At 68.9% G+C, this 12399-nt stretch overlaps 3 protein-coding genes across 6 annotated transcripts; 2 read left to right on the top strand and 1 right to left on the bottom strand.

The window, feature by feature from the left end:
• The first annotated feature begins 974 nt into the window (after window positions 1–974).
• P2RX3 (purinergic receptor P2X 3) lies at window positions 975–5068 on the top strand. 3 transcript variants are annotated; one of them, XM_066997560.1, is made up of 12 exons: window positions 975–1210; window positions 1459–1594; window positions 1794–1865; window positions 1937–2003; window positions 2127–2220; window positions 2306–2383; window positions 2487–2628; window positions 3188–3324; window positions 3403–3496; window positions 3595–3660; window positions 3804–3839; window positions 4008–5068. In XM_066997560.1, the coding sequence occupies exons 1-12, from the start codon at window positions 1071–1073 to the stop codon at window positions 4128–4130; spliced, it is 1185 nt and encodes a 394-aa protein (XP_066853661.1). In that variant the 5' UTR covers window positions 975–1070; the 3' UTR covers window positions 4131–5068. The 3 variants fall into 3 exon arrangements, with proteins under 3 accessions (XP_066853661.1, XP_066853663.1, XP_066853660.1); XM_066997559.1 differs by having other exon boundaries at window positions 984–1210; window positions 3762–3839; XM_066997562.1 differs by lacking the exon at window positions 1794–1865 and having other exon boundaries at window positions 979–1210; window positions 3762–3839.
• Window positions 5069–5256: 188 nt separating this feature from the next.
• On the bottom strand, window positions 5257–8643 carry LOC136790887 (bone marrow proteoglycan-like). Of its 2 annotated transcripts, none has more exons than XM_066997564.1 (6): window positions 8503–8643; window positions 6343–6412; window positions 6096–6262; window positions 5875–6009; window positions 5592–5703; window positions 5257–5346 (listed from the first exon to the last, which is right to left on the bottom strand). In XM_066997564.1, the coding sequence occupies exons 1-6, from the start codon at window positions 8548–8550 to the stop codon at window positions 5288–5290; spliced, it is 591 nt and encodes a 196-aa protein (XP_066853665.1). In that variant the 5' UTR covers window positions 8551–8643; the 3' UTR covers window positions 5257–5287. The 2 variants fall into 2 exon arrangements, with proteins under 2 accessions (XP_066853665.1, XP_066853664.1); XM_066997563.1 differs by lacking the exon at window positions 8503–8643 and adding an exon at window positions 6941–7266.
• A 1730-nt stretch (window positions 8644–10373) lies between these two features.
• Window positions 10374–12392, top strand: LOC136790888 (bone marrow proteoglycan-like). The gene is made up of 6 exons (XM_066997565.1): window positions 10374–10708; window positions 11237–11306; window positions 11387–11553; window positions 11640–11774; window positions 11946–12057; window positions 12303–12392. The coding sequence occupies exons 2-6, from the start codon at window positions 11246–11248 to the stop codon at window positions 12359–12361; spliced, it is 534 nt and encodes a 177-aa protein (XP_066853666.1). The 5' UTR covers window positions 10374–10708; window positions 11237–11245; the 3' UTR covers window positions 12362–12392.
• Window positions 12393–12399: the final 7 nt, after the last annotated feature.

The raw sequence follows: 12399 nt of genomic DNA, 5'->3' as shown, positions 1-12399 counted from the left end.
GGGGGACCCCAAAAGCCCGGGGGGTCCCCAAAAGTTGAGGTGCCCCGCACGTGGGGCGCTCACCGGGCGTGGGGCACCCCCGAAGCCCTGCACGGACACCCCAAACAGGGAACCCCAAAGTAGGGGCACCAAGGGGCGCCCCAAACAAGGGGCACCCCAAACAAGGGTCACCCCAAACAAGGAGGACCCCAAACAAGGAGGACCCCAAACAAGGGGCACCCCACACAGGGGCCACCACCGCCCTGCCCCACCTCCCTGGGACCCCCACCCCTCTGCCCAATGTCCCTCCTGCACCCCTCATCCCCCCCCGCACCCCATCCCCCACCCTCCCCTCCCCTCGTTGTCCTCCCTATTGCCCCCGTCACCCCCAAAATCTCTCTGTCCCCCCTGCACCCCTCCATCTCCCCCCACACCCCCTCATTTCCCCCCCATACCCCCTCATTTCCCCCCCATGCCCACCCATTTCCCCCCACACCCCTCCATCTCCCCCTGCACCCCTCCATCTCCCCTTGTGCCCCTCCATCTCCCCCCACACCCCCTCATTTCCCCCCCCATACCCACCCATCTCCCCCCACACCCCTCCCTCCACCCCCTGCACCCCTCCATCTCCCCCCACACCCCCTCATTTCCCCCCCCATACCCCCAATCTCCCCCCATACCCCCCCATTTCCCCCCCATACCCACCCATCTCCCCCCACACCCCTCCCTCCACCCCCTGCACCCCTCCATCTCCTCCCACATCCCTCCATCTCCCCCCACACACTCCCGTTCCCCCCCCCCCATGCCCCCCATCTCCCCCCACACCCCTCCATCCCCCCCCAACCCCCCCCATCTCCCCCCTCACACCCCCCCATCACCCCCCTGGACCCCCCCATCTCCCCCTGCCCCTTCCCTCCCGCCCTCCCTCCCCACGCCCACGCCCTCTCCCTCCCTCCTCCGCCCACCCCTCCCTGCCTCTGCACCACCCCAGCTGCCCAGATCCCTACCAGATCCCTACCAGACCCTTACCAGATCCCTACCAGATCCCTACCAGATCCCTACCAGCCCCCTGCCCGGCCCCCCGGCCCCCCATGCCCCCCCCGCGCCCCCAGCCCTCCTGCCTGTCCGACTTCTTCGCCTACGAGACCCCCAAGTCGGTGGTGGTGAAGAGCTGGGTGGTGGGCGCCGTCAACCGGGCCGTGCAGCTCCTCATCCTCTCCTACTTCATCGGGTGAGCCCCCCCCCCCCGGACCCCCCCGGGACCCCCTCGTCTCCCCCACGTCTCTGGGGACGGGGGACACGAGGTGACACGAGGGGACGGGAGAGGGACGAGGGACGGCTGCGCTGCCGGTGGGGTGCCGGGGGCTGTCCGTGACCCCGAGGGGTGACACGGGAGGGGACAGTGCGGGGGGCAAGTGGCCGTGGGGGGGCGGCTGTCCCTGCCGCTCACCCCCCCGGGGGGCTGGGGGGTCCCTCCAGCTGGGTGTTCCTGCACGAGAAGGCTTACCAGGTGAGGGATACCACCATCGAGTCCTCCGTGGTCACCAAAGTCAAGGGCGTGGGGAGATATGGGGACCGCGTCCTGGACACCGCCGACTACGTCACCCCCCCACAGGTAGGGGCACCCCGGGGGGCTCAGGGACGGTCCCTCCGTGCAGTGGCCGTGATCCCATAGGGGACACCGGGCATCCTGCACAGCCTCACCCCCGCGGGCGGTCCTGCCCCAAATAACCCCCCCTGCCCCCCCCAAAACGCTGCGGGGCCAAGGGCTGGGGGGTGGCGGTGACCCCCCCCCCCTGTCCCCCTCGCCCCAGGGCACCTCGGTGTTCGTGGTGGTCACCAGGCAGATCCTGACGGAGAACCAGGTGCAGGGCGTCTGCCCCGAGGTAAGGGGCTGGGGGGGACGCGGGGGGCACCGGCGTGTGTCCCCCCCCCAGGTGACCCCCCCTCTCCGCAGAGCGAAGCCACGTACCGCTGCACCGCTGACCGCGACTGCCGGGGGAAGAGCCTCACCACAGGCAGCGGTGAGTTTAGGGTTTTTTTTTGGGGGGCTGTATCCCCAAAAATCCTACGGGAGGAGCCCCCTTTTTTTGGGGGGGGTCCTACGGGATGAGCCCCCCCCCCCCCGTGCTGACAGCCACCTCTAGGGGTGCTGACGGGGCGCTGCGTGCCCTACAACGACACCCTGCGCACCTGCGAGATCCGGGGCTGGTGCCCGCCCGAGGTGGACACCGTCAGCGTGTGAGTCCATGGGGGGAGCAAGGGGGGGGCACGGGGCTGGCCCCCCCCCCCCCTTCAGGCACCCCCCCCCTTTCCCACCCCACAGCCCTGTGATGCTGGAGGCCGAAAACTTCACCCTCTTCATCAAGAACAGCGTCCGCTTCCCGCTCTTCGGATTCGAGAAGTGAGCGGCGCCGCGGGGACAGGGGATGGGGTGTCCCCCGACGGCAGCTCACGGCCGTGTGTCCCCCCCCCCCCCCCCCCCCCGTCCCCCTGTCCTCCCCCAGGGCCAATCTGCCCCCCCAGGCCAGCGCGGAGGATCTGCGGCGCTGCCGCTTCCACCCCGAGCGGCAGCCGCTCTGCCCCATCCTGCGGCTGGGCGACGTGGCGCGCTTCGCCGGGCAGGACTTCGCCACCCTGGCCACCACCGTGAGCCAGGGGGACATGGGGGCACGGGGACACGGGGACGTAGGACACGGGGGGCGTGGGGACACGGGGACCTGGGACACAGGGATGCAGGGACACGGGGACGCAGCAACGTGGGAAGTGGAGCACGTGGGTGCAGGGAGGTGGGACGTGGGACATAGGGACACGGTGATGTGGGACGTGACGCGGGGATGTGGGACATGGGGACATGGGGGTGTGGGACGTGGGGACGTGGGGACATGAGATGTGGGGGCATGGGGCACATGAATACGGGGATGTGTGACGTGGGGACATGGGGACACAGCGGTGTGGGAATTGGGGTTGTGGGGACGTAGCGACACAGGGAGATGGGGACGTGGAACGTGGGGACAGGGGGACACAGGAGCGTGGGACATGGGGTGTGGGGACGTGACAGCGTGGGACATGCGGATTTAGGGATCTGGGTTGTGGAACATGGGAAAACAGGGCTGTGGGGACACGGGCCGTGGCTCTGCAGGGACACGGGGGTGGGGAACATGGGGATGCGGGGCACGGGGTGCATCTCGCCCTCCCGGCTGGGCAGGGGGGGGTGCTGGGCATCAAGATCGGCTGGGTGTGCGACCTGGACCGCTCGTGGGAGCTGTGCCTGCCCCGCTACTCCTTCACCCGCCTGGACGGCGTCACCCGGCACAGCCCCAGCTCCCCCGGCTACAACTTCAGGTAGGGCCCTGTCACCGCCCGCCGTGGGGACACCGCCGTGGGGACACCGGGGTGCCAGGCGGACCCATTCCCTTGCAGGCACGCCCGGTATTACCGCGGGCACAATGGCACCGAGCTCCGCACCCTCACCAAGGCCTTTGGCATCCGCTTCGATGTCTTGGTGTACGGCAACGTACGTATGGGGTGCAGCACCCTGCGGACCTATGGGTGCTATAGGTCCAAGCTCCACCTACACACACCATGCCGACTTGGCCCCCTGCCTCCCTGCAGGCTGGGAAATTCGGCATCGTCCCCACGCTCATCAACACAGTGGCCGCCTTCACCTCCATCGGCGTGGTGAGTTGAGGCAGTCCTCAGCTCGGGGCGGGGGCAGACTGATCCCCTACAGCGTGGGGACCCCCCCCACAGCCCCCAGCCCCAACGGTGCCGCCCCGTAGGGCACGGTGCTGTGCGATATCATCCTGCTCAACTTCTTGAAGGGCGCTGAGCACTACAAGGCCCGCAAGTTCGAGGAGGTGAGCGGCGAGGCCGGGACGGCCGTGGGGCTGGAGCCGTGCTGGGGGGCCCTAGGGCGGGCAGGCCCTAAAGGGGTGGGGGTGTGGGGCTGGGGGTTACACGCAGAGCCCCCTGGGTGCCGCGGCTGTGGGGCAGGGGCTGACCCAGCGCCTGTCCCCTGCCCCCAGGTGCCAGAGGCCAGTGTGCCCCCCGCCTCCACCAGCCCCACGACATGTGCACCCGGGGCCATGGGGGACCAGAGCCGGGAGAAGCAGTCCACCGACTCGGGCACCTCCTCCCTCGGCCTCTAGCCCTGGGTGCCATGGTGCAGTCCCCCCTTTGCCATCGATTCCCTCTCTCCCTCCCCTCCAGACCCCCCCAGCCCCACGCCACGGCTGCCAACCCCTTCCCCACGCTGCCAACGGGACAGGGCAGGGGGGATGTACGGGGCTGTGGGGGTGTCACTGGGACCATGGGGCATGGAGAGGCTGTGGGGCTGCGGGGGACACGTGGCCCCGGCACTCCTATAAGGGCCGCAGGAGGACCCCCCAGCCCCCAGGTGAGGAGCGGGGACGGGGACAACAAGGGGGGGCTGCAGCCCTGAGCTGCCAGGATGGGGCTGGGGGCTGCAGCCCTGAGTCAGGCACGGGGGGCTCTGCAGTGCCCCGTAGATGTGGCGGGGGGACGTGGTGGCACGGGAAGCACGGGGCCAGGGGTGGCCGCAGGGGTGGCAGCGGGGAAGCAGGGACAGGGGGGCAGCGGGGCACGAGGGAAGTGGGGGGTCGTGAGGGTGGCTGAGGGGTAGGGGGTGGCAGCGGGGGCATGGGGACACGGGGAATGGGGTGTCCCCAGGGGTGGTGGGGGCCAGGGACGCGGGGGTGTGAGAGGGGGCCAAGGGCTGGGGGCAAGGGACGGGGTGGTGCTGGGGATGCCGGGGGTGGCGAGGGACATGGGGTGGCGCTGGGGACTGGTCCAGGACCAGCCAAGGGGATGCAGAGCCCCCTCACCCCAATAAACCTTCCTCACACAGCCCCCTGTCTGTTCCCTCTTTGGGGGGAGAGCGAGGGGGCAATGAGTCGGGTTCGGGGGCCATGAGGTGACAGGAACGGGACGTCAGAGCAGTGCTGCCAAACTGGGGTGGCCTTTGCTGGGTGCCGCCACAGGGAGAGGACCTGTGCCCACTGCTGGTCACAGAAGGACCTCGTTCCCAAAACCCCGCTCTGCTCTGTCCCCATCGCAGCCCAGGACCCCTCACCCACGGGCCTACACCGCTGCCACCCAGTGCCCTCCCCGCACCCAAAACAGAGCCCAGGCGTGAGCACGGGTGCCAGCAGCTGAGGCTTTACTGTGAGCTGGGCTGGGGGAGCAGCCTGTGCTGCGGGGTGGGCAGGGGGGTGCCCGGCGGAGCACCGAGCCGGGGGGCGTCCGGGCGACAGCGCCAGGGCTCTCGTTTATTGGGACAGCACCCTCAGTACTCGCAGATGAAGGGCAGCCTCTCGCGGCAGTTTGTGCTCCTCCAGCGCCCATCTGGGGAGAGGAGTTGGGGTCAGACCCCGCACCCAGCAGCACCCCCAGCCCCCCCGTGCTCCCCCACACCCCCAGCCCCGCACGCCCGGGTTCAGCCCCACAGCCCCCTCCCATCTCCCCGCCACAAGACCCCCCTGCGGCCCCCGGTGTCCTCCCGTCCCCCCCAGCCCGGCGGTTCTCAGGGCCCCGGCTCCCAGCACAGCCCCCGACCCCCCGCACGCCCCCCGAGCCCCCCGGGCACTGACTTGCGGTGCAGAGGGTGGTGCAGAAGCGCCCCGTGAGCAGCGGGTAGCCGTGCAGCCAGTACGCGTAGTTCCAGCCGCTGTTGTCAGACCAGTGGCAGAACACGCTGCCGCCCTGCGGGGTCACCGGCCTCAGGCGTGGGGACACCGCGGGGACACCCGCAGGGACACCCGCGGGGCTGAGGCGTCCGGGGATGGCGGGACGGGGGGTGCCGGGGTCGAGGGGAGGGACTGGGACCCCGGGACAGGCCCGGGGCCGTGCGGACACGTGCCCGCGGCCCCTTACCACAGGACGGGTGATGGCCCCGATCCAGACGCGCCCGTTGTTGACGCGGGTGCGAGCCCTGCACTGCAGCAGGACGTTGGCGTGGTAGCTGTGGATGGAGGCCAGGCGCCCGCGGTAGCAGCGGGAGCACACTCTCTGCGGGGGGACGGCGCTGGTTACGGGGACACGCCGGGGCCGGGCGGCACCGGGAGCCCCCAGCCCAGTCCCCGAGCCCTGCCCACCTGCGCGGTGTGGAAGTTCTGGCACCGCCGCACGATGATGTAGCGGAAGGTGCGGGCGCTCTGCGGGTCCGTGATGTTCAGCGCCTTCGTCTCGTCCTCCAGCGGGCACTCCACGTCCTCAGCCTCGGCCTCCAGCTCCGGCTCGGCCACCTCGGAGGTGACAGCGGCTGGGGACAGCGGTGGGCGTCACTGTGGGTGTCCCCACAGTACCCTCAGGTGTCCCTCCCGTGTCCCCGGGGGCACTCACCCAGGTGGCGGGCAGAGGCCGTGCCCAGCAGGGCCAGGGCGAGGAGCAGGCAGGGCTGCATGGTGGGGCGCTGCGGGGACACGGGAGGACTTGGGGGGACCCCCTTGTCCTGGGGACCGTCTGGCCCTGGGGGACATCCCCAGAGACCGGGGACCCTCAGCTATCCATGGCACCACCCCCACAGCCCCAGTCCCCTGTGCCACCACATGCCCCTCACCACCCCCGGCATCCCCAGCACCACCCTGTCCCTTGCCCCCAGCCCTTGGCCCCCTCTCACACCCCCACGTCCCTGGCCCCCACCACCCCTGGGGACACCCCATTCCCCGTGTCCCCATGCCCCCGCTGCCACCCCTTACCCCTCAGCCACCCCCACGACCCCCCACTTCCCTCGTGCCCCGCTGCCCCCCTGTCCCTGCTTCCCCGCTGCCACCCCTGCGGCCACCCCTGGCCCCGTGCTGCCCGTGCCACCACGTCCCCCCGCCACATCTACGGGGCACTGCAGAGCCCCCCGTGCCTGACTCAGGGCTGCAGCCCCCAGCCCCATCCTGGCAGCTCAGGGCTGCAGCCCCCCCCGGTTGTCCCCGTCCCCGTTCCTCACCTGGGGGCTGGGGGAGCTCTGCCTGCTGCGGCCCTTATAGGGGTGTCGGGGCCACGTGTCCCCGCATCCTTGCGCCACCCCAGCCCCAGCCCCGCCGCAGCCCCAGGCCACCAACCGCCAGCGGCTCTGACCTGAGGGGACAGTGGGGGGGACCCCGGGGGTGCTGGGGACACGTTGGCCGCTTGCCCAAGGCCACTTCCTCCCCCGGTGGCCGCTGGCCCCGCAGTGGCTGGTGCCAGCCGTTGGCCCCAGAACCACTACCCTCTGGGGCACCCTGTGCCTCCCGCCCCGCGGAGCTGCGGGGGCCAGCACAGGGCCCGTGCTCCCCCCCAGCCCTGTCCCGGCCCCAGGGGCCCGGGCAGAGCCCACTCGGCCTTGCCCCCCTGTGCCCCCAGCCCCACACGCCCGCTCTGGGGGCTCAGCGCTCCAAACGTCCCTGAGGTGCCCGCAGCGGGGGCCACCTCTGCTCCTGGGGACATGTCCCCTCCGTGTCCTCACGCCACGGTGCCTCAGATGTGTCTCTGCCATTGCCAGGCCCCGCCATGCCCAGGGACATGTTGTCACCATGCCCAGAGACGTGTTGTCACCATGCCCAGCCCTGCTGGACCTGGCAGCGGGTCCCCTACATGACGTGGCCCCCACCGTGCCCGCGGATATTTCCCCGCCGTGCCCTGACCACGCACCGCCGTGCGTTTGTGCACACGCTGCGGGGAATAAACCTGATGGAACAGGGAGGTGCGCACAGCCCCAGGACCGCGCTCTTGTTGGGGTCGTGGAGATGTGGTGGGATGGCTCCCGTGGCTGGAGAGCTGCACTGGGAGGCTACAGGCCCCTTGGGAAGGACAGGCCAGGAGGAATAGGAGGAGGACTTGTGCTTTACGGGAGACAGCAGCTAAAGAGCGCATTGAGATCTGCCTGGGATGGGTGGATGAGGAGCCAACTATCAAAAAAACACCTGAGGGACAACGGGGTCCCTGATCAGAGCCAACGTGTGTTCACAAGGGAAAGTCCTGCTTCACAAACTTAATTTCCTTTTAGGACAAGGTCACCCATCTAGGTGACCAAGGCAAGCCAGCTGATGCAGTCTTTCTGGATTTCAGCAAAGCTTTCAACACCATTTCTCACAGCATCCTTCTGGACAAAATGTCCCGCATGCAGCTAGACAGAAGCATAATGCAGTGGGTGAGCAGTTGGCTGACGGGTCGGGCTCAAAGGGTTCTGGTAAATGGGGTTACATCTGCTGGCCAGTCACTAGGCGGGTTCCCCACGGCTCCGTTTTAGGGCCAGTTCTCTTCAGTGTTTTCTTAAACGACCGGGTTTGTTCAGCCCAGAGCAGAGCAGGCCGAGGGGAGGCCTCATGGCGGCCTGCAGCTCCCTCACGAGGGGAGCGGAGGGGCAGGCGCTGAGCTCTGCTCTCTGGGGACAGCGACAGGACCCGAGGGAACAGCATGGGGCTGGGACAGGGGAGGGTCAGGCTGGGAGTGAGGGAAAGGTTCTGCACCCAGAGGATTAAATAGAAGGCTGGGATATATACATTCTAGTCAGGGTCTGTCTCTTGTTACCTGACCAGGAAGAACAAGCAGGCAACGTTTTCTCCCTGGCAATGCCATGATGGTCCTTCACCCTGTGACAGCAGTGGTGGCAGGGGACAGGCTGTTGCTGTTGGTAGGCTGGGTTGCAGGGGACGGGGCAGTGGTAGCAGGGGATGATGGCAGGCAATAGGGTGGTGGTGTAACGGTCAGAGTGCTGCCCAGAAGGTGATGGCTGTTGGGGCCAACAGCCAGCACCAGCAGCTTTGGGGCCCCATGTCCGCAGGGAGGGGAAGTAGCCTTGGGCAAGCAGCCAAACAGTCCCCAGCCACCCTGGGGTCCCCCAGTCACCACCACCCTGTCCCCCACCATTGCCTAACACTGCCCAGGACAGCACCAGCCGCCCTTGCAGCAAGGGCACGTGCTGGCTCACGTCCATCTTGTGTCCACCAGGACGCCCAGGTCCCTTTCTGCAGAGCCGCTCTCCAGCTGGGTGGGCCCCAGCGTGTCCTGGTGCCTGGGGTTGTTCCCCCCGGGGGCATGACTTGGCACTTAGAACACCCCAAGCTGGAAGGGTGCCACAAGGAGCATCGAGACCAGCTCCTGGTTCCTCAAAAGACCACGCAAAAATCAGACCCTGTGTCTGAGAGCATTGTTGAAACACTTCTTGAACTCTGGCAGACTCAGTGCTGTGACCACTGCCCTGGGGAGCCTGTCCCAGTGCCCGACCACCTCTGGGTGCAGAACCTTTCCCTCACTCCCAGCCTGACCCTCCCCTGTCCCAGCTCCATGCCGTTCCCTCGGGTCCTGTCGCTGTCCCCAGAGAGCAGAGCTCAGCGCCTGCCCCTCCGCTCCCCTCGTGAGGGAGCTGCAGGCCGCCATGAGGCCTCCCCTCGGCCTGCTCTGCTCTGGGCTGAACAAACCCGGTCGTTTAAGAAAACACTGAAGAGAACTGGCCCTAAAACGGAGCCGTGGGGAACCCGCCTAGTGACTGGCCAGCAGATGTAACCCCATTTACCAGAACCCTTTGAGCCCGACCCGTCAGCCAACTGCTCACCCACTGCATTATGCTTCTGTCTAGCTGCATGCGGGACATTTTGTCCAGAAGGATGCTGTGAGAAATGGTGTTGAAAGCTTCGCTGAAATCCAGAAAGACTGCATCAGCTGGCTTCCCTTGGTCACCTAGATGGGTGACCTTGTCCTAAAAGGAAATTAAGTCTGTGAAGCAGGACTTTCCCTTGTGAACACACGTTGGCTCTGATCAGGGACCCCGTTGTCCCTCAGGTGTTTTTTTGATAGCTGGCTCCTCATCCACCCATCCCAGGCAGATCTCAATGTGCTCTTTAGCTGCTGTCTCCCGTAAAGCACAAGTCCTCCTCCTATTCCTCCTGGCCTGTCCTTCCCAAGGGGCCTGTAGCCTCCCAGTGCAGCTCTCCAGCCACGGGAGCCATCCCACCACATCTCCACGACCCCAACAAGACCGCGGTCCTGGGGCTGTGCGCACCTCCCTGTTCCATCAGGTTTATTCCCCGCAGCGTGTGCACAAACGCACGGCGGTGCGTGGTCAGGGCACGGCGGGGAAATATCCCCGGGCACGGTGGGGGCCACGTCACGTAGGGGACCCGCTGCCAGGTCCAGCAGGGCTGGGCATGGTGACAACACGTCTCTGGGCATGGTGACAACATGTCCCTGGGCATGGCGGGGCCTGGCAATGGCAGAGACACATCTGAGGCACCGTGGCGTGAGGACACGGAGGGGACATGTCCCCAGGAGCAGAGGTGGCCCCCGCTGCGGGCACCTCAGGGACGTTTGGAGCGCTGAGCCCCCAGAGCGGGCGTGTGGGGCTGGGGGCACAGGGGGGCAAGGCCGAGTGGGCTCTGCCCGGGCCCCTGGGGCCGGGACAGGGCTGGGGGGGAGCACGGGCCCTGTGCTGGCCCCCGCAGCTCCGCGGGGCGGGAGGCACAGGGTGCCCCAGAGGGTAGTGGTTCTGGGGCCAACGGCTGGCACCAGCCACTGCGGGGCCAGCGGCCACCGGGGGAGGAAGTGGCCTTGGGCAAGCGGCCAACGTGTCCCCAGCACCCCCGGGGTCCCCCCCACTGTCCCCTCAGGTCAGAGCCGCTGGCGGTTGGTGGCCTGGGGCTGCGGCGGGGCTGGGGCTGGGGTGGCGCAAGGATGCGGGGACACGTGGCCCCGACACCCCTATAAGGGCCGCAGCAGGCAGAGCTCCCCCAGCCCCCAGGTGAGGAGCGGGGACGGGGACAACCGGGGGGGGCTGCAGCCCTGAGCTGCCAGGATGGGGCTGGGGGCTGCAGCCCTGAGTCAGGCACGGGGGGCTCTGCAGTGCCCCGTAGATGTGGCGGGGGGACGTGGTGGCACGGGCAGCACGGGGCCAGGGGTGGCCGCAGGGGTGGCAGCGGGGAAGCAGGGACAGGGGGGCAGCGGGGCACGAGGGAAGTGGGGGGTCGTGGGGGTGGCTGAGGGGTAAGGGGTGGCAGCGGGGGCATGGGGACACGGGGAATGGGGTGTCCCCAGGGGTGGTGGGGGCCAGGGACGTGGGGGTGTGAGAGGGGGCCAAGGGCTGGGGGCAAGGGACAGGGTGGTGCTGGGGATGCCGGGGGTGGTGAGGGGCATGTGGTGGCACAGGGGACTGGGGCTGTGGGGGTGGTGCCATGGATAGCTGAGGGTCCCCGGTCTCTGGGGATGTCCCCCAGGGCCAGACGGTCCCCAGGACAAGGGGGTCCCCCCAAGTCCTCCCGTGTCCCCGCAGCGCCCCACCATGCAGCCCTGCCTGCTCCTCGCCCTGGCCCTGCTGGGCACGGCCTCTGCCCGCCACCTGGGTGAGTGCCCCCGGGGACACGGGAGGGACACCTGAGGGTACTGTGGGGACACCCACAGTGACGCCCACCGCTGTCCCCAGCCGCTGTCACCTCCGAGGTGGCCGAGCCGGAGCTGGAGGCCGAGGCTGAGGACGTGGAGTGCCCGCTGGAGGACGAGACGAAGGCGCTGAACATCACGGACCCGCAGAGCGCCCGCACCTTCCGCTACATCATCGTGCGGCGGTGCCAGAACTTCCACACCGCGCAGGTGGGCAGGGCTCGGGGACTGGGCTGGGGGCTCCCGGTGCCGCCCGGCCCCGGCGTGTCCCCGTAACCAGCGCCGTCCCCCCGCAGAGAGTGTGCTCCCGCTGCTACCGCGGGCGCCTGGCCTCCATCCACAGCTACCACGCCAACGTCCTGCTGCAGTGCAGGGCTCGCACCCGCGTCAACAACGGGCGCGTCTGGATCGGGGCCATCACCCGTCCTGTGGTAAGGGGCCGCGGGCACGTGTCCGCACGGCCCCGGGCCTGTCCCGGGGTCCCAGTCCCTCCCCTCGACCCCGGCACCCCCCGTCCCGCCATCCCCGGACGCCTCAGCCCCGCGGGTGTCCCTGCGGGTGTCCCCGCGGTGTCCCCACGCCTGAGGCCGGTGACCCCGCAGGGCGGCAGCGTGTTCTGCCACTGGTCTGACAACAGCGGCTGGAACTACGCGTACTGGCTGCACGGCTACCCGCTGCTCACGGGGCGCTTCTGCACCACCCTCTGCACCGCAAGTCAGTGCCCGGGGGGCTCGGGGGGCGTGCGGGGGGTCGGGGGCTGTGCTGGGAGCCGGGGCCCTGAGAACCGCCGGGCTGGGGGGGACGGGAGGACACCGGGGGCCGCAGGGGGGTCTTGTGGCGGGGAGATGGTAGGGGGCTGTGGGGCTGAACCCGGGCGTGTGGGGCTGGGGGTGTGGGGGAGCACGGGGGGGCTGGGGGTGCTGCTGGGTGCGGGGTCTGACCCCAACTCCTCTCCCCAGATGGGCGCTGGAGGAGCACAAACTGCCGCGAGAGGCTGCCCTTCATCTGCGAGTACTGAGGGTGCTGTCCCAATAAACGAGAGCCCTGGCGCTACTT

The sequence above is a fragment of the Anser cygnoides genome, chromosome 5 (assembly GCF_040182565.1).
Source record: "Anser cygnoides isolate HZ-2024a breed goose chromosome 5, Taihu_goose_T2T_genome, whole genome shotgun sequence".
NCBI lineage: Eukaryota > Metazoa > Chordata > Aves > Anseriformes > Anatidae > Anser > Anser cygnoides.
Note: the sequence above shows the minus strand (reverse complement) of the source record. Positions and strands in the feature narration are given on the sequence as shown.

Coding starts and splice junctions, on each gene's coding strand:
- LOC136790888 (XM_066997565.1), top strand. CDS start 11,246: ATGCAGCCCTGCCTGCTCCTCGCCCTGGCCCTGCTGGGCACGGCCTCT. Junction 11,775..11,945: donor GGGCCATCACCCGTCCTGTG/GTAAGGGGCCGC, acceptor GTGACCCCGCAG/GGCGGCAGCGTGTTCTGCCA. Junction 12,058..12,302: donor CACCACCCTCTGCACCGCAA/GTCAGTGCCCGG, acceptor TCCTCTCCCCAG/ATGGGCGCTGGAGGAGCACA.
- LOC136790887 (XM_066997564.1), bottom strand. CDS start 8,550: ATGGCATTGCCAGGGAGAAAACGTTGCCTGCTTGTTCTTCCTGGTCAG. Junction 6,413..8,502: donor TGCTTGTTCTTCCTGGTCAG/GTAACAAGAGAC, acceptor GTGTCCCCGCAG/CGCCCCACCATGCAGCCCTG. Junction 6,010..6,095: donor AGAACTTCCACACCGCGCAG/GTGGGCAGGGCT, acceptor GTCCCCCCGCAG/AGAGTGTGCTCCCGCTGCTA.
- P2RX3 (XM_066997559.1), top strand. CDS start 1,071: ATGCCCCCCCCGCGCCCCCAGCCCTCCTGCCTGTCCGACTTCTTCGCC. Junction 1,866..1,936: donor TGCAGGGCGTCTGCCCCGAG/GTAAGGGGCTGG, acceptor CCCTCTCCGCAG/AGCGAAGCCACGTACCGCTG. Junction 2,629..3,187: donor TCGCCACCCTGGCCACCACC/GTGAGCCAGGGG, acceptor CCGGCTGGGCAG/GGGGGGGTGCTGGGCATCAA.